Here is a 25,276-nt window from a genome sequence, read left to right on the forward strand (position 1 = left end):
GTGCCACTCCATAGGCCCCATCTTTAATGCTTAAACTTAACAGATTGAATAGAGACTTTTAGCGTCCTGTCCAGGGGGTGTACTTGTACATCAAGCTTCATTGTGGCTTGAATAAGGCCTACTGAATAGTGATACAAATGCATTTTCTTTCATTCATTTAATGTTAAGAGTGTAGTGCTTTGCCCTCTTGTATATCTGTTGATATAGCCTTCATTTACTGAATCAATGTCCATGTCGTTTAGTGATATTTATTAGTGACTCCATGTCTTTATTTAGTAGGTAAAGGCCTTAGCCAGACCAATAAAGTAGTGTCAATACTGTTAAAATTACACGACATAAATAGTGGATTACTGGAACTCCTATTAGACATAATTCAAGGGCATTCTTCAGTGTGACAGCGGTTTCGCATTTGGACAAGGCCTTTTCATAACTAACACATTAAGACTGTTCAGCTCCCTTGGCATTGGCAGAAATCAAAGGAAACAGACGTTTCGATTTACTGAAAACTCCTCCATTTGTATTTATTTCATCATGAGTTACACAAGACACAACATAACATACAGTATATACAAAATGTGTCCTACAAATTAAAAGAGTGAACAGATATAACTGCAAAAACAAAACCTGTATCCCTTTTTATTTTATAAAACTGTCCCTCTCTTGGCTAGGGTTTCTGACATGGGTTTCTGACATGGGGTACTGGGCTATAGTTAGCCTTCAGTTGTGTCTTGTGAAAAGGGTATTTATAAATCTGTCTGTGTGGTTGTTGAATGATGGCTGTGCGCTGAGCTGAGCATCATGTAAGATTCCCATATAAATCAATGCCCCAGGTTCCACAAAGTAAGAGAGTATTATTTATGTGCAAGGACATACTCAACATAGCTGTGTCTCTCTTATGTCCACTGATAATGTCATTGGTCTCTTTTGTCATGTGGGTGCTTGTCATCGATCAACAACAGTGTTTCTTAATACAAGTCCTCAAGGAAAAGTATTAGAGGACTGGTTTGACTTTAGTACTCTATACCAAGACCACATCAAAAAGTAAACTCCATTTAATAAAACACTGGCATTCTGCAGTGAAAGAGTCCCTTGCTGGCATTATTGTGGTCTGTTTGTGGTGTGGCAATGTGTATGAGTCCCAGTGTTAACTTGGAGATGGGCATGGGAGTCGCTCCAACTAGAAATGGCCCCTGTTCTAGGATCAGCTTACCGTTCCCAACCTAATCCTAACCTTACTGGCCTGAACCTGAAAGGCTTTAGATCGGTGTCTAGGGGCAACTTCACCCTACTCTGTCAGGGGTCACTGGGGCTTCAGGCAGTTGTGTGCCGTGCACTCGGTCTGCTCCTCCATCTCAGGACAGGGGGCTCCAGCGTTAGCTGGCCACAGGAGGATGTAGCGGGTACGGTGGCGGACCCCTCCACTGGAGCAGGGCCCCAGACACAGACCCCAAGATGACCACAGAGACACCTCACAATCCAAAGGTGTCTCTGAGAGGTGGATAGAGAGAGAGAGAGAGAGAGAGAGAGAGAGAGAGAGAGAGAGAGAGAGTGAGAGAATGTAGTGAATTAATAGCACATAAATACAGTGAATTGTGATAAACAGAGTGAGAGAAAGAGAGAGATTTGAAAGAGGCATGCACACGACTGTGTCCATGTCAACCTACCTGAGAAGCGTTGAGGGTGGATAGGGTGAGGCAGAATGTGATTGGACATGGGAGTTTGACGGGAGGATGAACGTCTCTGTCTGGTTAGCCGTATGGAGGCTATGGGCGGCAGCTCTGTGAGACGGGGGTAGTAGAAGGAGTTGGCTGGGTGCTTGGGCATCTGGGAAGTAATCTGGAGGGGGACAACAGCACATAGAAAACTGTCAACAACAAACTCTAAAACACAAAATAAAATCCGATTATTACCGGTACTCATTAATAATTCAAAGCTGTGTGCTTGAACTGTGACATTATGTTAGTGGGAAAAATAAATTAGGCCTACACTTTCAAGTCTTTCATATTGGGGTAATGTTAGCAGCATACCTACATAAAAAGGGGTGGGCCGCTTCCCCGAAACAGGCTATGTTTGGTCTATTTAAAGCCTAGTCATTACAGAGGAAGGGGTAACCTCCATGGCCCTCTTTCCCCCTCAGGTGAAAGTGAAAAGAGGGGCGAAGTCATCTATCTCACCCGTGTGATGTTTTCCTGGGGGACAGTGGGGTAGTTGGGAGAGGAGAAAGTGAAGCCGCTGTCCGTTCCTGCATCAAAGGGTTGAAGGTCAAGGGTCACTTCCTGTTTCCACTTGCCGCCTTCACAGAGGTTGAGACTGTCCACCCCCACGAACCAATCAGGGCTGGGGATCACTTTCACCATCAGAGAGAGCTGTGTCCATAGAGGGAGGGAAGGAGTGGGAGAGTGGGAATGAGAGAGTTAAGTTCCAGTACACTATTCAGATCCTGTTTGTGTAATATTGGCTGTGCTAATAAGACAGGGTTATAGCTGATGCTAACACACACATGGGTGGACAAAATTGGTCCTAGTTGTGTAAAAGCCTGAAGTGTGTCCGCTGTTTCCTGTATGAGGTTAAATGCCCGCTATTCAGGGCTCTAGGCAGGGCTGGGACAAGATTGGGTGGGGTGGACAGGCTTGGGTAGGGGAGGATGGATGGGCTTGGATGGGATAGTGTGGCACCTATATACCGCCTAGTATATAGGTCCTGGAAGGGCCTCCCGAGTGGCGCAGTGGTCAAAGGCTGTGCCACTAGAGATTCTGGGTTCGAGTCCAGGATCTATCGCAGCCTGGCCGACACCGGGAGCCCCATGGGGCGGTGCACAATTGACCCAGTGTTGTCCGGGTTAGAGGAGGGTGTCGCCGGGAGGGATGTCCTTGACCCATCGCACACTAGCGACTCCTGTTGAGGACACGGTGTTTCCTCCAACACATTAGTGTGGCTGGCTTCCGGGTTAAGTGGGCATTGTGTCAAGAAGCTGTGCGGATTGGCTGGGTTGTTTTTCGGGGGACGCACGTCTCTCGACCTTCACCTCTCCCGAGTCCGTACGGGAATTGCAGCGATGAGACAAGACTGAAAAGAGACAAGACCAATTGGATACCATGAAAATGGGATAAAAATTATAAAATAGGTCCTGGATGTCAAGAAGCTCGGCCCCAGTGATGTACTGGGCCGTACACACTACCCTCTGTAGCGCCTGGTCGGATGCCGAGCAGTTGCCATACCAGGCGGATGCAACCAGTCAGGATTGTCATGACGTTGGCCTGGGGATAGGTTTATGACAGTCATAAATACCTCTTTCCCACTTTTTCCTCTCTCTACTCTGCTGATGTTACATTTGCAAAACCCTTGGTTAACATAGAGATTCTGGGAACATCAGAAGGTGGGGGGAAATTAACTATAATCTGGTAATCCGACCAATTGAACATATGCGGTGGTACTTAATGAATATGATGTCAGTTCGGTTGTCATCTGAGACATTCTCATCAATGATAAGATGACATAAACTCTACAGTGGAAAGTCTTCACATCAGAGTTATCGGATTCACATGGAATTGTTGTTCAATTTAAATGTTTGAATATAAAATTATTCGTGATGGGATGAAATGTGATTTTAGCTTCTAAAATGTGAGATTTGGGTTTTCATAAGATAGGGCTCTCCTCATTCAGTGGCCCGCCCCTGTGAAGGGACATGGGCTATAAAACTTTTCAAACACACCCTCCTCTCCCTTCCTATATAAGCCCTTGATGACAACATAACCTCCTGTTCCGAGGACGTGAGGACGACGGTCCGATGTCAGAATGGTTCAGATAATAACTACAGAACGAAGCCAACATCAGCGTGAGCTTTGGTTGCGAATGGTATGAACTTTGAACTCATATTCACTGCCGAAGTGATACCTCCTAGCCGTTGAGTTAGCAACAGCAGATGCAAACGAGGGTTAGGAAGGAACAGACAGAGTATTAGCTCAATCAGGTAATATTAATTACGGATAAATTATTTTATAGAATAGCATGTCATATCACTTAATCCGGCATAACCGAAGACACGACAGGATGCTCTCAATGATGCACCTGTAGAACCTTTTAAGGGACCCATGCCAAATCTTTTCAGTCTCCTGAGGGGGATAAGGTGTTGTCGTGTTGATCAAATTTGATTTGAAGGCCAGAGACACTCACTGACACACACTGATACCTAATATTGACACTCCATCTAGGCATGATCTCCCCAGGGCCCACAGAATCCCAGGCCCCAGTCAAGAGAATGAAAAATCCCCAACCTCAACCCGCCCAAACCTGGCAGTACCAGAAGTTTAGGGGAAATATGCATGACTGTCCGATTTTCTCTGGAAGCACTAGTCTGTAGAAATGCAGTGGTTTCCTCATGCAAAGTAGATCGGATTGGTTCTGGCTGCAGTAGATTTACACATAATTTGTGCCTACCAACACGCACAGATCAGCAACATTGTGTGTGTGTGTGTGTGTGTGTGTGTGTGTGTGTGTGTGTGTGTGTGTGTGTGTGTGTGTGTGTGTGAGCGAGCGTGCATTAGCCTACGTGTGTTTCTCTTTGTGTATTTCCAGATGCGGACAATTTGATCTATCATTGTCAGTTCCACACAAAGGCTGACATCTCCATCCCCGTTCTCAGCCTTGTTGCCCGCTGATCTAAAAACAGATTGGCTAGACCAGCACAGACATCACAGTCAGACGCCAGCACAGATCAGAAAATGCCAGACAAGCGCTAGCCTTCAGTATGGGGCAGCCAGCACTGGAGGGAGATGCTTTTCATGGGGGTTGTTTTTGCTCTAGGCGAAGACAGGCAGTGGAATTACTAATAAACAAAATGTTGGTCACCAGGACCTCACCTTCAGGAACTACCCACCGTCCACTCTCCCCCTCTCTCCACACTTCTCACCCATCTCTTCCCCCTCTCTCCACTTGTCTCGCGCCCTCTCTCCACTTGTATCGCGCCCTCTCTCCACTTGTATCGCGCCCTCTCTCCACTTGTATCACGCCCTCTCTCCACTTGTATCGCGCCCATCGCGCCCTCTCTCCACTTGTATCGCACCCTCTCTCCACTTCTATCGTGCCCTCTCTCCACTTGTATCGTGCCTTCTCTCCACTTGTCTCGCGCCTTCTCTCCACTTGTCTCGCGCCCGCTCTCCACTTGTCTCGTGCCCTCTCTCCACTTGTCTCGCGCCTTCTCTCCACTTGTCTCGCGCCATCTCTCCACTTGTCTTGCGCCCTCTCTGCACTTGTCTCGCGCCCGCTCTCCACTTGTCTCACGCATGCTCTCCACTTGTCTCCACTTCAGTCCTCAACTAAGTGTGAGGGCGAGGAAAAACATACATCCACCAGAAGCAGACAGCAGCTCCAGGCAGCCCAGAACCCACCTAGCCTGGCTAACATCCCTCCCAGTCCCAGCCCAGAACCCACCTAGCCTGGCTAGCATCCCTCCCAGTCCCAGCACCAGCACCAGCCTCAGCCCAGAACCCAACTAGCCTGGCTAGCATCCCTTTCAGTCCCAGTCCCAGCCCCAGCCTAGAACCCACCTAGCCAGGCTAGCATCCATCCCAGCCTCAGCCTCAGCCTAGAACCCACCTAGCCTGGCTAGCATCCCTCCCAGTCCCAGTCCCAGCCCCAGCCCAGAACCCACCTAGCCTGACTAGCATCCCTAATAGTCCCAGTCCCAGCCCCAGCCTAGAACCCACCTAGCCAGGCTAGCATCCATCCCAGCCTCAGCCTCAGCCTAGAACCCACCTAGCCTGGCTAGCATCCCTCCCAGTCCCAGTCCCAGCCCCAGCCCAGAACCCACCTAGCCTGACTAGCATCCCTAATAGTCCCAGCCCCAGCCCAGAACCCACCTAGCCTGGCTAGCATCCCTCCCAGTCCCAGCCCAGAACCCACCTAGCCTGGCTAGCATCCCTCCCAGTCCCAGCCCAAACTCAGCCCAGAACCCACCTAGCCTGGCTAGCATCCCTCCCAGTCCCAGCCCAGAACCCACCTAGCCTGGCTAGCATCCCTCCCAGTCCCAGCACCAGCACCAGCCTCAGCCCAGAACCCAACTAGCCTGGCTAGCATCCCTTCCAGTCCCAGTCCCAGCCCCAGCCTAGAACCCACCTAGCCAAGCTAGCATCCCTCCCAGTCCCAGCCCCAGCCTAGAACCCACCTAGCCTGGCTAGCATCCCTCCCAGTCCCAGCCTAGAACCCAACTAGCCTGGCTAGCATCCCTCCCAGTCCCAGCCTCAGCCTCAGCCTAGAACCCACCTAGCCTGGCTAGCATCCCTCCCAGTCCCAGCCCCAGCCCAGAACCCACCTAGCCTGACTAGCATCCCTAATAGTCCCAGCCCCAGCCCAGAACCCACCTAGCCTGGCTAGCATCCCTCCCAGTCCCAGCCCAGAACCCACCTAGCCTGGCTAGCATCCCTCCCAGTCACAGCCCAAACTCAGCCCAGAACCCACCTAGCCTGGCAAGCATCCCTCCCAGTCCCAGCCCAGAACCCACCTAGCCTGGCTAGCATTCCTCCCAGTCCCAGCCCAAACTCAGCCCAGAACCCACCTAGCCTGGCAAGCATCCCTCCCAGTCCCAGCCCAGAACCCACCTAGCCTGGCTAGCATCCCTCCCAGTCCCAGCCCCAGCCCAGAACCCACCTAGCCTGGCGAGCATCCCTCCCAGTCCCAGCTCCAGCCTCAGCCAGCCTGGAACCCACCTATCCTGGATAGAATCCCTCCCAGTCCCAACCCCAGGCAGCCGAGAACCCACCTATCCTGGCTAGCATCCCTCCCAGTCCCAACCCCAGGCACCCTAGAACCCACCTATTCTGGATAGCATCCCTCCCAGTCCCAGCCAGCCTAGAACCCACCTATTCTGGATAGCATCCCTCCCAGTCCCAGCCAGCCTAGAACCCACCTATTCTGGATAGCATCCCTCCCAGTCCCAACCCCAGGCAGCCTAGAACCCACCTATTCTGGATAGCATCCCTCCCAGTCCCAGCCCCAGCCCTAGGCAGCCTAGAACCCACCTATTCTGGATAACATCCCTCCCAGTCCCTACCCCAGGCAGCCTAGAACCCACCTATTCTGGATAGCATCCCTCCCAGTCCCAACCAAAGGCAGCCTAGAACCCACCTATTCTGGATAACATCCCTCCCAGTCCCAACCCCAGGCAGCCTAGAACCCACCTATTCTGGATAGCATCCCTCCCAGTCCCAGTCTCATTCCTAGCTTCAGCCCAAGCCCCAGAATACCGCTCCAGTCCCAACCTAACATTGCAGCCTAAGCCTCAGCCCGGGCCCTAAGTTCATCAGGGGAGACAGCAGACATAGACCAGGCAGGACGGATGAGGGAGTTTGTGGCCACAGGGCTGGATGCTAAACTTAGCCTGATTGGAACACTGGAAAAGACTAGCGAAGTGTTTGGTCAGGGAGGGTGGATTGAGTTAAGGGGTTTGCCTTTGGTGGGGCCGGGTCATGAGTTGACTATGGATTGAGTTGAGGAGTGTTTGTTGCTAAGGTTTTGTGGTAGGAGCGGAGAGCAGAACAGATTTGATAAAGTCATGGCGTGTCTGTATATTTAGAGAGAGAGAGAGGAACTGGACCTTGGAAAGGGTTGTGGAGAGGTTTATGGAAAGCAGTAACGTGTGTGTAAATGGTGGTGTGTGGGCGCGTGCGTGTGTGTGTGTGTGCCTGTGCGTGTGTATATCATGCCTACCAGTGGGCTCCGTGGTTGCAGCAGCAGTTCTGTGGAGCTGTGCCCGATGCCAGTGGCAATGCCTGCTGTTCTGTACATGGCACCGACCACTCGTCTCTTCCTGGCATCCTTCGCCCCCTTCACCAGATCTACCGTCACCCCTACCTCAGCAAAGTTCTGCACCCCTATACTAGCCAGCGCCCCCTCCTGAAACAGCCGGTGCTGCTTATTATGGGTGATAGCTGTTGGGAGAGGACAGGGAGACAAGTTATTTTTTAATCCTGTGAAAATGCATCTCTCCTTCCTTAATGTCATCACCAATACCTTTACTAATACTAAGACCTTTAAACACACCAATACCTTTACTCACACCTCACACCAAGACCTTTACTCACACCAAGACCTTTACACACAACAAGACCTTTACTCACACCAAGACCTTTACTCACACCAAGACCTTTACTCACACCAATACCTTTACTAATACTAAGACCTTTACTCACACTAAGACCTTTACTAATACTAAGACCTTTACACACACCAATACCTTTACTAATACTAAGACCTTTACTCACACCAAGACCTTTACTCACACCAAGACCTTTACTCACACCAAGACCTTAACACACACCAAGACCTTAACACACACCAAGACCTTTACACACACCAAGACCTTTACTTACATCTCACACCAAGACCGTTTCTCACACCAAGACCTTTACTCACACCAAGACCTTTACACACAACAAGACCTTTACTCACACCAAGACCTTTACTCACACCAAGACCTTTACTCACACCAATACCTTTACTAATACTAAGACCTTTACTCACACTAAGACCTTTACTAATACTAAGACCTTTACACACACCAATACCTTTACTAATACTAAGACCTTTACTCACACCAAGACCTTTACTCACACCAAGACCTTTACTCACACCAAGACCTTTACACACACCAAGACCTTTACTTACATCTCACACCAAGACCGTTTCTCACACCAAGACCTTTACTCACACCAAGACCTTTACACACACCAAGACCTTTACACACACCAAGACCTTTACACACACCAAGACCTTTACACACACCAAGACCTTTACTTACATCTCATACCAAGACCGTTACTCACACCAATACCTTTACACACACCAAGACCTTTACTCACACCTCACACCAAGACGTTTACTCACACCAAGACCTTTACACACACCAAGACATTTACTCACACCAATACCTTTACTCACACCAAGACCGTTTCTCACACCAAGACCTTTACTCACACCAAGACCTTTACTCACACCAATACCTTTACTAATACTAAGACCTTTACACACACCAAGCAATTTACTAATACTAAGACCTTTACACACACCAAGACCTTTACTCACACCTCACACCAAGACCTTTACTCACACCAAGACCTTTAGACACACCAACACCTTTACTCACACCTCACACCAAGACCTTTACACACCGATACCTTTACTAATACTAAGACCTTTACACACACCAATACCTTTACTAATACTAAGACCTTTACTCACACCAAGACCTTTACTCACACCAATACCTTTACTCACACCTCACACCAAGACCTTTACTCACACCAAGACCTTTACTCACACCAAGACCTTTACTCACACCAATACCTTTACTAATACTAAGACCTTTACACACACCAAGACCTTTACTCACACCTCACACCAAGACCGTTACTCACACCATGACCTTTGCTCACACCAAGACCTTTACTCACACCAAGACCTTTACTCACACCAAGACCTTTACTCACACCAAGACCTTTACTCATACCAAGACCTTTACTCACACCAATTCCTTTACTACAACTAAGACCTTTACTCACACCAAGACCTTTACTAATACTAAGTTCTTTACACACACCAAGACCTTTACACATACCAAGACCTTTACTCAGACCAAGACCTTTACTCAGACCAAGACCTTTACTCACACCAAGACCTTTACTAATACTAAGACCTTTACACACACCAAGACCTTTACTCACACCAAGACCTTTACTCACACCAAGACATTTACTCACACCAAGACCTTCACTTACACCAATACATTTACTCACACCAAGACCTTTACTCACACTTCACACCAAGACCTTTAGTCACACCAATTCCTTTACTAATACTAAGACATTTACTCACACCAAGACCTTTACTAATACTAAGACCTTTACAGACACCAAGACCTTTACTCACACCAAGACCGTTACTCACACCAATACCTTTGATCACACCAAGACCTTTGATCACCACAAGACCTCTACTAAGACCTTTACACACACCAAGACCTTTACTCACACCAAGACCTTTACTCACACCAAGACCTTTACTAATACTAAGACCTTTACAGACACCAAGACCTTTACTCACACCAAGACCGTTACTCACACCAAGACCTTTGATCACACCAAGACCTCTACTAAGACCTTTACACACACCAAGACCTTTACTCACACCAAGACCTTTACTCACACCAAGACCGTTACTCACACCAAGACCTTTGATCACCACAAGACCTCTACTAAGACCTTTACACACACCAAGACCTTTACTCACACCAAGACCTTTACTCACACCAAGACCTGTACTAATACCAAGACCTTTACTCACACCAATTCCTTTACTAATACTAAGACCTTTACTCACACCAAGACCTTTACACACACCAACACCTTTACTCACACCAATACCTTTACTAATACTAAGACCTTTACACACACCAATACCTTTACACACACCAATACCTTTACTCACACCAATTCCTTTACTAATACTAAGACCTTTACTCACACCAAGACCTTTACTAATACTAAGACCTTTACACACACCAAGACCTTTACTCACACCAAGACCTTTACTCACACCAAGACCTTTACTCACACCAACACCTTTGCTCACACCAAGAACTTTACTCACACCAAGACCTTTACAATCACCAAGACTTTTACAATCACCAAGACTTTTACACACACCAATACCTTTACTCACACCAAGACCTTTACACACACCAAGACCTTTACTCACACCAAGACCTTTACTAATACTAAGACCTTTACTCACACCAATACCTTTACTAATACTAAGACCTTTACACACACCAAGACCTTTACACACCAAGACCTTTACTCACACCAAGACCTTTACTCAAACCAAGACCTTTACTCACACCAAGACCTTTACTAATACTAAGACCTTTACTCACACCAATACCTTTACTAATACTAAGACCTTTACTCACACCAAGACCTTTACTAATACTAAGACCTTTACTCACACCAATACCTTTACTCACACCAAGACCTTTACTCACACCAATACCTTTACTCACACCAAGACCTTAACTAATACTAAGACCTTTACTCACACCAATACCTTTACTAATACGAAGACCTTTACTCACACCAAAACCTTTACTAATACTAAGACCGTTACTAATACTAAGACCTTTACTAATACTAAGACCTTTACCTTTACTAATACTGAGACCTTTACTCACACCAATACCTTTACTAATACTAAGACCTTTACTAATACTAAGACCTTTACTCACACCAAGACCTTTACTCACACCAAGACCTTTACTCACACCAAGACCTTTACTCACACCAAGACCTTTACTCACACCAAGACCTTTACTCACACCTCACACCAAGACCTTTACTAATACTAAGATCTTTACACCCCCCTTTCTGATATCTTACAGTCCCACTGTTTTCTTTACTTTGGGACGGATGGTTGCCTTTGTTCTCTCAATGCCCTTAAGAACTGATGTTCTTATGTTCTTTGTTCCGTCACTTCCCATTATAAGCCACATGTGACCTGGCCCAGGATCAGTTGTTATTTGGCTTGCAGAGGGTCAGCAACCACAGTCTCAGTCTGTCTCATAACATCTCTGCCTTACCTCACCACACGCACACAAGTAAACACACACTCCAGACGCACCCAAAAAACACACATGATCCTGTTTCTCCTCAACCGCTGTCACTTACACACTTAATTTAATTTCCATAGTAACAGGTTTCCTACAAGCATCAAGTCCCTGAAACCCAATAATAACATGTCACGTTTCAAATTATTCCTGCAAATAAATGATCCCCCTCCTCAACTCCCAGACCCCTAATGGGTCACGGTTTTCTTCTCTAGCTGTAACAAACTCCATTCATTGGCCCCTCTGACTAATGACTCTCTTGAATAACTTTCTTCCCTGGGCACCATGTCCCTGACCCCTGGTGGCCTCCAGTCTAAAGTCATCAGAGACGTGTCCATGTCCCCAGGGCCTACAGCATGTGCAAGGTTACTGTCTCTATATGCAGAAACAGGCCATCCCCCTCTGGCAGGCCGACAGGGCATGGCTGGTAGTTCTGGAAGCCAGACAAACCAACGGCGGCCACAGACAATGATGCAGAGATCAAGTCTGGCGCACACACATCTCTGGCACACGCATCTGCCATCCATCCACGCTGGTAAGGCAGGGCAGCAGAGCCAAGTAGATCCTGATCCCCCTTTCCCCCCTCCCTGAGTGAGGTAAGATATCTGACCCCACCACACCCTAAAAAACATCTTAGCACTCATATGCCTCCAGGACACCAGCAGCCCCCAGATGGAGAGAAAATGAGAGAGGGACAGAAGGAGAGAGAGAGTAGGGGGAAGAGACAGAAGGAGAGACAGAAGGAGAGAGAGAGTAGGCCGAAGAGACAGAAGGAGAAAGAAGGAGAGACAGATGGAGAGAGAGAGTAGGGGGAAGAGACAGAAGGAGAGAGAAGGAGAGACAGAAGGAGAGACAGAAGGAGAGAGAGAGTAGGCCGAAGAGACAGAAGGAGAAAGAAGGAGAGAGAGAGTAGGCCGAAGAGACAGAAGGAGAAAGAAGGAGAGACAGATGGAGAGAGAGAGTAGGGGGAAGAGACAGAAGGAGAGAGAAGGAGAGACAGAAGGAGAGACAGAAGGAGAGAGAGAGTAGGCCGAAGAGACAGAAGGAGAAAGAAGGAGAGAGAGAGTAGGCCGAAGAGACAGAAGGAGAAAGGAGAGAGAGAGTAGGCCGAAGAGACAGGAGGAGAGAGAGAGTAGGGGGAAGAGACAGAAGGAGAGAGAGAAGGAGAGACAGATGGAGAGAGAGAGTAGGGGGAAGAGAGAAGGAGAAAGAAGGAGAGACAGATGGAGAGAGAGTAGGGGGAAGAGACAGAAGGAGAGAGAGAAGGAGAGACAGATGGAGAGAGAGAGTAGGGGGAAGAGAGAAGGAGAAAGAAGGAGAGACAGAAGGAGAGATAAGGAGAGACAGAAGGAGAAAGAAGGAGAGAGAGAGTAGGCCGAAGAGACAGAAGGAGAGACAGATGGAGAGAGAGAGTAGGGGAAAGAGAGAAGGAGAAAGAAGGAGAGACAGATGGAGAGACAGAAGGAGAGACAGAAGGAGAGAGAGAGTAGGGGGAAGTGACAGAAGGAGATAGAGAGTAGGGGGAAGTGACAGAAGGAGAGAGAAGGAGAGACAGAAGGAGCGACAGGGAGAGACAGAAGGAGAGAGAAGGAGAGAGAAGGAGAGACAAGGAGAGACAGATGGAGAGACAGAAGGAGAGACAGAAGGAGAGAGAGAGTAGGGGGAAGTGACAGAAGGAGATAGAGAGTAGGGGGAAGTGACAGAAGGAGAGAGAAGGAGAGACAGAAGGAGAGACCAGGAGAGACAGAAGGAGAGAGAAGGAGAGAGAAGGAGAGACAAGGAGAGACAAGGAGAGACAGAAGGAGAGACAAGGAGAGACAGAAGGAGAGAGAAGGAGATAGAAGGAGAGACAGAAGGAGAGACAGAAGGAGGCAGAAGGAGAGAGAAGGAGAGACAGAAGGAGAGAGAAGGAGAGAGAAGGAGAGAGAAGGAGAGAGAAGGAGATAGAAGGAGAGACAGAAGGAGAGAGAAGGAGAGACAGAAGGAGAGACAGAAGGAGAGAGAAGGAGAGACAGAAGGAGAGACAGGAGAGAGAGAAGGAGAGACAGAAGGAGAGACAAGGAGAGACAGAAGGAGAGAGAAGGAGATAGAAGGAGAGACAGAAGGAGAGAGAAGGAGAGACAGAAGGAGAGAGAAGGAGAGAGAGAAGGAGAGAGAAGGAGATAGAAGGAGAGACAGAAGGAGAGAGAAGGAGAGACAGAAGGAGAGACAGAAGGAGAGACAGGAGAGACAGAAGGAGAGACAAGGAGAGACAGAAGGAGAGAGAAGGAGATAGAAGGAGAGACAGAAGGAGAGAGAAGGAGAGACAGAAGGAGAGAGAAGGAGAGACAGAAGGAGAGACAGGAGAGAGAGAAGGAGAGACAGAAGGAGAGACAAGGAGAGACAGAAGGAGAGAGAAGGAGATAGAAGGAGAGACAGAAGGAGAGAGAAGGAGAGACAGAAGGAGAGAGAAGGAGAGAGAGAAGGAGAGAGAAGGAGATAGAAGGAGAGACAGAAGGAGAGAGAAGGAGAGACAGAAGGAGAGACAGAAGGAGAGACAGAAGGAGAGACAAGGAGAGACAGAAGGAGAAAGAAGGAGAGAGAGAGTAGGCCGAAGAGACAGAAGGAGAGACAGATGGAGAGAGAGAGTAGGGGGAAGAGAGAAGGAGAAAGAAGGAGAGACAGATGGAGCGAGAGAGTAGGGGGAAGAGACAGAAGGAGAGAGAGAAGGAGAGACAGATGGAGAGAGAGTAGGGGGAAGAGAGAAGGAGAAAGAAGGAGAGACAGATGGAGAGACAGAAGGAGAGACAGAAGGAGAGAGAGAGTAGGGGGAAGTGACAGAAGGAGATAGAGAGTAGGGGGAAGTGACAGAAGGAGAGAGAAGGAGAGACAGAAGGAGCGACAGAAGGAGAGAGAAGGAGAGAAAGAAGGAGAGACAGAAGGAGAGACAAGGAGAGACAGAAGGAGAGAGAAGGAGAGACAAGGAGAGACAGAAGGAGAGACAAGGAGAGACAGAAGGAGAGAGAAGGAGATAGAAGGAGAGACAGAAGGAGAGACAGAAGGAGACAGAAGGAGAGACAGAAGGAGAGAGAAGGAGAGAGAAGGAGAGAGAGAAGGAGAGAGAAGGAGATAGAAGGAGAGACAGAAGGAGAGAGAAGGAGAGACAGAAGGAGAGACAGAAGGAGAGAGAAGGAGAGACAGAAGGAGAGACAGGAGAGAGAGAAGGAGAGACAGAAGGAGAGACAAGGAGAGACAGAAGGAGAGAGAAGGAGATAGAAGGAGAGACAGAAGGAGAGAGAAGGAGAGACAGAAGGAGAGAGAAGGAGAGAGAGAAGGAGAGAGAAGGAGATAGAAGGAGAGACAGAAGGAGAGAGAAGGAGAGACAGAAGGAGAGACAGAAGGAGAGACAGAAGGAGAGACAAGGAGAGACAGAAGGAGAAAGAAGGAGAGAGAGAGTAGGCCAAAGAGACAGAAGGAGAGACAGATGGAGAGAGAGAGTAGGGGGAAGAGAGAAGGAGAAAGAAGGAGAGACAGATGGAGCGAGAGAGTAGGGGGAAGAGACAGAAGGAGAGAGAGAAGGAGAGACAGATGGAGAGAGAGTAGGGGGAAGAGAGAAGGAGAAAGAAGGAGAGACAGATGGAGAGAGAGTAGGGGGAAGAGACAGAAGGAGAGAGAGAAGGAGAGACAGATGGAGAGAGAGAGTAGGGGGAAGAGAGAAGGAGAAAGAAGGAGAGACAGAAGGAGAGATAAGGAGAGACAGAAGGAGAAAGAAGGAGAGAGAGAGTAGGCCGAAGAGACAGAAGGAGAGACAGATGGAGAGAGAGAGTAGGTGGAAGAGAGAAGGAGAAAGAAGGAGAGACAGATGGAGCGAGAGAGTAGGGGGAAGAGACAGAAGGAGAGAGAGAAGGAGAGACAGATGGAGAGAGAGTAGGGGGAAGAGAGAAGGAGAAAGAAGGAGAGACAGATGGAGAGACAGAAGGAGAGACAGAAGGAGAGAGAGAGTAGGGGGAAGTGACAGAAGGAGATAGAGAGTAGGGGGAAGTGACAGAAGGAGAGAGAAGGAGAGACAGAAGGAGCGACAGAAGGAGAGAGTAGGGGGAAGTGACAGAAGGAGAGAGAAGGAGAGACAGAAGGAGCGACAGAAGGAGAGAGAAGGAGAGAAAGAAGGAGAGACAGAAGGAGAGACAAGGAGAGACAGAAGGAGAGAGAAGGAGAGAGAAGGAGAGACAAGGAGAGACAAGGAGAGACAGAAGGAGAGACAAGGAGAGACAGAAGGAGAGAGAAGGAGATAGAAGGAGAGACAGAAGGAGAGACAGAAGGAGACAGAAGGAGAGAGAAGGAGAGACAGAAGGAGAGAGAAGGAGAGAGAAGGAGAGAGAAGGAGATAGAAGGAGAGACAGAAGGAGAGAGAAGGAGAGACAGAAGGAGAGACAGAAGGAGAGAGAAGGAGAGACAGAAGGAGAGACAGGAGAGAGAGAAGGAGAGACAGAAGGAGAGACAAGGAGAGACAGAAGGAGAGAGAAGGAGAGACAAGGAGAGACAGAAGGAGAGACAAGGAGAGACAGAAGGAGAGAGAATGAGATAGAAGGAGAGACAGAAGGAGAGACAGAAGGAGAGAGAAGGAGAGACAGAAGGAGAGAGAAGGAGAGAGAGAAGGAGAGAGAAGGAGAGAGAAGGAGATAGAAGGAGAGACAGAAGGAGAGACAGAAGGAGAGATAAGGAGAGACAGAAGGAGAAAGAAGGAGAGAGAGAGTAGGCCGAAGAGACAGAAGGAGAAAGAAGGAGAGAGAGAGTAGGCCGAAGAGACAGAAGGAGAGACAGATGGAGAGAGAGAGTAGGGGGAAGAGAGAAGGAGAAAGAAGGAGAGACAGATGGAGCGAGAGAGTAGGGGGAAGAGACAGAAGGAGAGAGAGAAGGAGAGACAGATGGAGAGAGAGTAGGGGGAAGAGAGAAGGAGAAAGAAGGAGAGACAGATGGAGAGACAGCAGGAGAGACAGAAGGAGAGAGAGAGTAGGGGGAAGTGACAGAAGGAGATAGAGAGTAGGGGGAAGTGACAGAAGGAGAGAGAAGGAGAGACAGAAGGAGCGACAGAAGGAGAGAGAAGGAGAGAAAGAAGGAGAGACAGAAGGAGAGAGAAGGAGAAAGAAGGAGAGACAAGGAGAGACAGAAGGAGAGACAAGGAGAGACAGAAGGAGAGAGAAGGAGATAGAAGGAGAGACAGAAGGAGAGACAGAAGGAGAGAGAAGGAGAGAGAGAAGGAGAGAGAAGGAGATAGAAGGAGAGACAGAAGGAGAGAGAAGGAGAGACAGAAGGAGAGAGAAGGAGAGACAGAAGGAGAGAGAAGGAGAGACAGAAGGAGAGACAGGAGAGAGAGAAGGAGAGACAGAAGGAGAGACAGAAGGAAAGACAAAAGGAGAGAGAGAGTAGGAGGGAGAGAGAAAGGTAGCCGCCCTGCTTCATCTGGTAGTGTTTTGCTTGACTGCCTCACCACTCTCTACCTCCCCTTCACTGTTTTCCTCATTAGTGTCTCTCTGTCTCTCCCCATGTGTGTGGGGCTGGGGGTTGGCTGGAGCAGGGGGACCGCAGGGCCAGGCTATGGGGGGAAAGAGAGGCCCGAGGCGGGTTAATTGGCCAGCTGTGAGCCCTCAAACGTCCAACACTTGATCAGGTGAGGAAAGGAGCAGGCCGAGCCAGTATCCCTGACAGGCCTGCTTTCCCGGACTGGCCTGCTTTCCCGGACTGGCCTGCTTTCCCGGACTGGCCTGCTTTCCCGGACTGGCCTGCTATCCCGAACTAGCCTGCTATCCCGAACTGGCCTGCTATCCCGAACTGGCCTGCTATCCCTGACCTGCTCTCTCTCAAAATAGCCCTCCTCGGTCCCCCTTTTCAATTGGGAGCCCTGAAGTGAAAGGACTTGAGAGATGAGTGAAGGCATGAGTGTCCTTTCCATTCACCAACCAGTTGCCATGAGGGGAAAAAGGCGAAGAGATGAGGCCATTATAGATAATTGAGACAATACCAATATGGGTTGGAATACTGTAAGGAGCTTATGCTGTATATGTGATCACATCCACTTCTTTCTGATCATCAAGGGGATATCATGAAGTGTCTGGTAGTGGTTAGGGCCTGATTTTGGACTCAGTTGGTGGCTCATCTTACCCATGAGTTTGGACCACTGTGCGGGGGGACGGAACAGTGGGTACTGTTTAGGGAACGTCTGGGGGCTCCAGTGACCCGTGAAGACCAGAATGTAGGAGGCAGGGCCTTTGACTGTACACTCTGTCCCATTGGTCGGTATGGCGAAGGACAGGGTCAGCTTCAGGAGCACCACCAGCAGCTGCTGCAGCCAACCAAAGGACAGGAGCTCCGATGACATCATCTAATGTGGACACAGAGAGAAGTAAAGTGTCAATCTATAGTGTCCTCAACAGGAAAATGGTTAGGGTTTAGACTCAAATGATGTCAATTAGCCTATTAGAAGCATCTAAAGCCATGACATAATTTTCTGGAGCTGTTTAAAGGCACAGTCAAATTAGTGTATGTAAACTTCTGACCACCTGGAATTGTGATACAGTGAGTTATAAATTAAATAATCTGTCTGTAAACAATTGCTGGAAAAATTATTTGTGTCATGCACGAAGTGGATGTCCTAACCAACTATAATTTGTTAAACAAGAAATTTGTGGAGTGGTTGAAAAACAAGTTTTAATGACTCCAACCTCAGTGTAAGTAAACTTCGACTTCAACTGTACTGTACTGCGCGTGCGTGCATGCATGCGAGAGAGAGGAGAGAGAGAATGTGTGAGAATGTGAATGTGTGTGTGCCCCAGTTCTCTGTACTTTTGCCATTGTCCAGCACAGCTTTAGCGCACAGGGCTACTCTCAACAGCACCACATTTGTTATATTTGCACCAAATGTAAAAGTCAGTTAAGAACAAATTGTTATTTACAATGATTACCTATCCCGGCCAAACCCTAAACCGGACGACGCTGGGCCAAATTGTGCGGCGCCCTATAGGTCTCCCAATCCCTGCCTGTTGTGATTCAGCCTGGAATCGAACCAGGGTCTGAACTAGGCACATCTCCCGGCAAGCCGAAGATGTCCATCAGCCAATTCTTGGGCTACAACACCTCTTTTGCCAATTGGCCTGGACCCGTTACTGGCGACACGGAGCCCCGCCGATCCATCAAGACTGGTCTGTCGACGTAACAGTCCGAGGTGGTTTCAACAGGCTCGCCCGTTGCGACGTCCCCCGGAAGCCCATCTGCTAGCCCCGGCTCAATAGCTGTCTGAATCATCGTGTCTCCAGCTCGCCTAGCTACTCACTGGACCCTATGATCACACGGCTACACATGCCTCTCCTTAATGTCAATATGCCTTGTCTATTGCTGTTTTGGATAGTGATTATTGTCTTATTTCACTATAGAGGCTCGAGCCCTGCTCAATATGCCTTAGCTAGCCCTTTTGTTCCACCCCCACACATGCAGTGACCTCACCTGGCTTAAACGGTACCTCTAGAGACAAAACTTCTCTCATCGTCACTCAATGCCTACGTTTTCCTCCACTGTACTCACATCCTACCATACCCTTCTCTGTACATTATGCCTTGAATCTATTCTTCCGCGCCCAGAAACCTGCTCCTTTTACTCTCTGTTCCGAATGCACTAGACGACCAGTTCTTTTAGCCTTTAGCCGTACTCTTATTCTACTCCTCCTCTGTTCCTCTGGTGATGTAGAGGTTAACCCAGACCGTGCAGCCCCCAGAATCACTCCCATTCCTCAGGCGCTCTCATTTGTTGACTTCTGTAACTGTAAAAGCCTTGGTTTCATGCATGTTAACATTAGAAGCCTCCTCCCTAAGTTTGTTTTATTCACTGCTTTAGCACACTCTGCCAACCCTGATGTCCTATCCGTATCTGAATCCTGGCTTAGGAAGGCCACCAAAAATCCTGAAATTTCCATCCCTAACTATAACATTTTCCGACAAGATAGAACTGCCAAAGGGGACGGAGTTGCAATCTACTGCAGAGATAGCCTGCAGAGTTCTGTCATACTTTCCAGGTCTATGCCCAAACAGTTTGAGCTTCTAATTTTAAAAATGAATCTCTCCAGAAACAAGTCTCTCACTGTTGCCGCTTGTTATAGACCACCTTCAGCCCCCAGCGGTGCCCTGGACACCATATGTGAATTGATTGCCCCCCATTTATCTTCAAAGTTCGTACTGTTAGATACTGTTTGTATTGTTAGGTGACCCAACTGTTAGGTGACCTAAAAAATGTAGAACATAGCCCTTGGTTCACCCCAGACTTGACTGCCCTTGACCAGCACAATAACACATCCTGTGGCATTCTGCATTAGCATCGAATAGCCCCCGTGATATGCAACTTTTCAGGGAAGTCAGGAACCAATATACTCAGTCAGTTAGGAAAACTAAGGCTAGCTTTTTCAAACAGAAATTTGCATCCTGTAGCACTAATTCCAAAACGTTTTGGGACACTAATGTCCATGGAGAATAAGAGCACCTCCTCCCAGCTGCCCACTGCAATGAGGATAGGAAACATTGTCACCAGCGATAAATCTACGATAATCGATAATTTAAATAAGCATTTTTCTACGGCTGGCCATGCTTTCCACCTGGCTACCCCTTCCCCGGCTGACATCTCAGCACCCCCTGCAGCAACTTGCCCAAGCCCCCCCCCCAGCAAAATCTGGATACCTAAAAAGCAGCACAATCTGGACCCTCTCTTTCTAAAATGTTCCACCGGAATTGTTGCAACCACTATAACTAGTCTATTCAACCTCTCTTTCACATTGTCTGAGATCCTCAAAGATTGGAAAGCCGCCGCGGTCATCCCCCTCTTCAACAGTCCCAAACTGTTATAGACCTATATCCATCCTCTCTGCCTTTCTAAAATCTTTGAAAGCCAAGTCAACAAACAGATCACCGACCATTTTGAATCCCACCGTACCTTCTCCACTATGTAATCTGGTTTCTGAGCTGGTCATGGGTGCACCTCAGCCACGCTCAAGGTCCAAAACAATATAACCGCCATCGATAAAAGGCAGTACTGTGCAGCCGTCGTCATCGACCTGGCCAAGGCTTTCGACTCTGTCAATCATCACATTCTTATCGGCAGACTCAATAGCCTTAGCTTCTCAATTGACTGCCTCGTCTGGTTCACCAACTTCTTCCCAGATAGAGTTCAGTGTGTCAAATCGGAGGGCCTGTTGTTCGGACCTCTGGCAGTCTCTATGGGGATGCCACAGGGTTCAATTCTCGGGCTGACTCTTTTCTCTGTATACATCAATGATGTTGCTCTTGCTGCTGGTGATTCTCTGATCCACCTCTACGCAGACGACACCATTCTGTATACATCTGGCCCTGCTTTGGACACTGTGCTAACAAACCTCCAAACAAGCTTCAATGCCATACAACACTCCTTCCGTAGCCTCCAACTGCTTTTAAATGCTAGTAAAACGAAGTGCATGCTCTTCAACCGATTGCTGCCCGCACCCTCCCTTACCGACTAGCATCACTACTCTGGACGGTTCTGACTTAGAATATGTGGACAACTACAAATACCTAGGTGTCTGGTTAGACAGTAGACTATCCTTCCAGACTCACATTAAGCATCTCCATTCCAAAATAAAATTTCGCAACCAAGCCTCCTTCACTCATGCTGCCAAACACACCCTCATAAAACTGACGATCCTACCGATCCTTCACTTCGGCGATGTTATTTACAAAATAGCCTCCAACACTCTACTCAGAAAACTGGATGTAGTCTATCACAGTGCCATCTGTTTTGTCACCAAAGCCCCATATACTACTCTCCACTGCAACCTGTATGCTCTTGTTGGCTGGCCCTCAATACATATTCGTCGCCAAGCCCACTGGCTCCAGGTCATCTATAAGTCTTTGCTAGGTAAAGCCCTGCCTTATCCCAGATCACTGGTCACCATAGCAACACCCACCCGTAGCACGCGCTCCAGCAGGTATATTGCACTGGTCACCCCCAAAGTCAACACTTCCTTTGGACGCCTCTCCTTCCAGTTCTCTGCTGCCAATGACTGGAACGAATTGCAAAAATCACTGAAGCTAGTCTTATATCTCCCTCTCTAACTTTAAGCATCAGCTGTCAGAGCAGCTTACCGATCACTGTACCTGTACACAGCCAATCTGTAAATAGCACACCCAACTACCTCATCCCCATATTGTTACTTATCCTCTTGCTCTTTTGCACCCCAGTATCTCTACTTGCACATCATCATCTGCACATCTATCACTCCAGTGTTAATGCTAAATTGTAATTTTTTCACCTCTATGGCCTATTTATTGCCTACCTCCCTACTCTTCTACATTTCCACACACTGTACATAGATTTTTCTATTGTGTTATTGACTGTACTTTTGTTTATGTGTAACTGTGTTGTTTTTGTCGCACTGCTTTTCTTTATCTTGGCCAGGTTGCAGTTGTAAATGAGAACTTGTTCTCAACTGGCCTACCTGGTTAAATAAAGGTGAAATAAAATAATAATAATACTAATGTGTGTGGCTAATATGGCCAGTCCCTCCTCCCTGCAGTATTGGAACAGCAGAGCTGCAGCCGCTGAGATGATCAGATGACAGAACTGTGCGATCAAAGCAGGTTCCTCTCTGCTTCCATACTCATGGTATTTTTATGGTTGCCTGTTAAACTTTGCGGTTCATAATATACGTTTAGAAGGGAATGGGAATGCTGACATATACGGCTGCAAACAGTGACTTGTCGCTGGAGCCTACTGGTGATACACCATGAGTAGAAAAGTAGAGGTTTGGAGCAGCCTACATTAGAGGTAACATTATATGGCACTAGAAATAGGCTTCAGGGACAATGTGTTGTATGATGGGTTTGTGTGTTGGCTCATTTTAACTGTCTGCATTCTGTGCTTGCCAGCTGTTTAGGGGGCTCAGATATGTTAACCTATAGAAACATCACATACCATGCAGATAGGTTAACCTATAGAAACATCACATACCAAGCAGATAGGTTAATCTATAGAAACATCACATACCATGCAGATAGGTTAACCTATAGAAACATCACATACCAAGCAGATAGGTTAATCTATAGAAACATCACATACCATGCAGATAGGTTAACCTATAGAAACATCACATACCATGCAGATAGGTTAACCTATAGAAACATCACATACCATGCAGATATCTTAACCTATAGAAACATCACATACCATGCAGATATGTTAACCTATAGAAACATCACATACCATGCAGATAGGTTAACCTATAGAAACATCACATACCATGCAACAACCTTTCAATATCCCTCTCCCTTTCGAGTCTTGACAGTGGCAATGTAAAGTTGTTTTGTGCAAATCTCTCAACAATCAGTATGTCATCGTATGGGACTAACTGACATTAGAAATAGAAGGGTTGGGAGTGCAGTCAGGATACAGGATGAAATATACCAGAAACCGACTCACCAAGATTAACACACCACAGACACACGACAGATAGACCACTGACACACCACAGACAGACCACAAACCACTGACGTGCCACAGACCAATGACAGACCAGAGACACACTACAGACCACTGACATACCAGAGACACACCACAGACCACTGACAGACCAGAGACACACCACAGACCACTGACACACCACATCACAGACCAGACACACCACAGACCACTGACAGACCAGAGACACACCACAGACCACTGACACACCACATCACAGACCACTGACACACCACATCACAGACCACTGACACACCACATCACAGACTACTGACACAGACTAACAGCACAGGTACATTCATTGTCATCAACACAGAAACAGCACCAACATATTCATTATCATCAGCCAACCCAGACACAGCCCAGACACTTTGTATTGTTTATTTAACTAGGCAAGTCAGTTAAGAACAAATTCTTATGTACAATGACAGCCCAGACACAGCCCAGACAGCCTCATACTCAGCCCAGACAGCCTCATACTCAGCCCAGACTGCCTCATACTCAGCCCAGACAGCCTCATACTCAGCCCAGACACAGCCCAGACTACCTCATACTCAGCCTCATACTCAGCCTCATGCCCAGACAGAGCCCAGACAGCCTCATACTCAGGCACATCCCAGACAGCCTCATACTCAGGCACATCCCAGACAGCATCATACTCAGCCTCATACTCAGTTTTACATTCAGCCCAGACAGCCTCATACTCAGACACAGCCCAGACAGCCTCATACCCGGATGCGTCCCAGACAGCCTCATACCCAGACACAGCCCAGACAGCCTCATACCCGGATGCGTCCCAGACAGCCTCATACCCAGACACATCCCAGACAGCCTCATACCCAGACACAGCCCAGACAGCCTCATACCCAGATGCGTCCCAGACAGCCTCATACCCAGACACATCCCACTCAGCCTCATACTCAGCCTCATACCCAGACACATCCCAGACAGCCTCATACCCAGACACATTCCAGACAGCCTCATACCCAGACAGCCTCATACCCAGACACATCCCAGACAGCCTCATACCCAGACACATCCCACTCAGCCTCATACTCAGCCTCATACCCAGACCAGACAGCCTCATACCCAGACAGCCTCATACCCAGACACAGCCCAGACAGCCTCATACTCAGCCCAGACTCAGCCTCATACCCAGACACAGCCTCATACCCAGACACAGCCTCATACCCAGACACAGCCCAGACAGCCTCATACTCAGCCTCATACCCAGACATAGAGGAGGAAAGAGGCAGCACTCAGACAGCCCTCTCACCATTGCCTTTTGGTAACAGGAACATACACACGAACATAGCATCTTAAACACACACTGTACCACCCCACACACACAGGGACACACAAATCCAGACTCACACACAAATATAAAAACATTTAGAGACGTGCAGTTTTTACCAGTACACACATGCACACACACACGCTCACTAATACTCATGCCGGTACTCAGTGTCTGAAGGGATGCAGACTGAATTTCTTTCCTGGTCAGGACGAGTCGGTCAGTGACAGAGGATATATCAGCAGGACAGCTCCAGCCACTCTCTCTTATTCTCTCTCTACTCCGTGTGGTTGCAGGATCAGGGAGCCTTATCACAGTCTCTCTCTCCAGATATACCTTTCTTACAACCCTCCTCCTTCATTGTATCCCCTTGTATTCCCCTTCTCTCCTCCCCCCCTCTCTTTGGCTCTCGCCCCCTACCTCTCCTTGTATGGGAAGGCACTGCATAGCCCCCACCCTCCTCTACAGTAGCTCTCTCTTCCTCCCTCCCTCCCATTCTCTCCCACTCTCTGTGTGTACACACACACACACCTTCTCCCACTTGCCCTGTGTTGCTGTGTAAACTCAGTAGCCCCTAACCTCATATTGCTGACAAGGTAATGAACACCATGTAACACACAAATGAATAGACCTCACTTGGCAGTCAGTGCATTCCTATTGTACAGTATGTATGTTTTCCATGGACCATTTAAAATCTTTTAATTGTTACAGTTGGAGCGGAGAAATCCCGACCGTCTGCTTGTTTAATGACGCCAGATCAGCAGTCTGGCTCTGGAAGAGACAAGTCCATGTAACAATAAATAGAGTAGGGTCTTAGTGGTCAA

The 25,276-nt window shown here is 48.1% G+C and overlaps 1 protein-coding gene across 1 annotated transcript; it reads right to left on the minus strand.

Annotated features, from left to right (window-relative positions):
• Positions 1-489: 489 nt before the first annotated feature.
• LOC109878754 (spondin-2-like) lies at positions 490-24,824 on the minus strand. Its single transcript, XM_020470966.2, has 6 exons — positions 24,655-24,824; positions 17,792-18,011; positions 7,705-7,925; positions 2,175-2,366; positions 1,665-1,836; positions 490-1,488 (listed from the first exon to the last, which is right to left on the minus strand). The coding sequence occupies exons 2-6, from the start codon at positions 18,009-18,011 to the stop codon at positions 1,301-1,303; spliced, it is 993 nt and encodes a 330-aa protein (XP_020326555.1). The 5' UTR covers positions 24,655-24,824; the 3' UTR covers positions 490-1,300.
• Between the last annotated feature and the right edge of the window lie 452 nt (positions 24,825-25,276).

The sequence above is a fragment of the Oncorhynchus kisutch genome, linkage group LG15, assembly GCF_002021735.2.
Source record: "Oncorhynchus kisutch isolate 150728-3 linkage group LG15, Okis_V2, whole genome shotgun sequence".
In the NCBI taxonomy this organism is placed as follows: domain Eukaryota; kingdom Metazoa; phylum Chordata; class Actinopteri; order Salmoniformes; family Salmonidae; genus Oncorhynchus; species Oncorhynchus kisutch.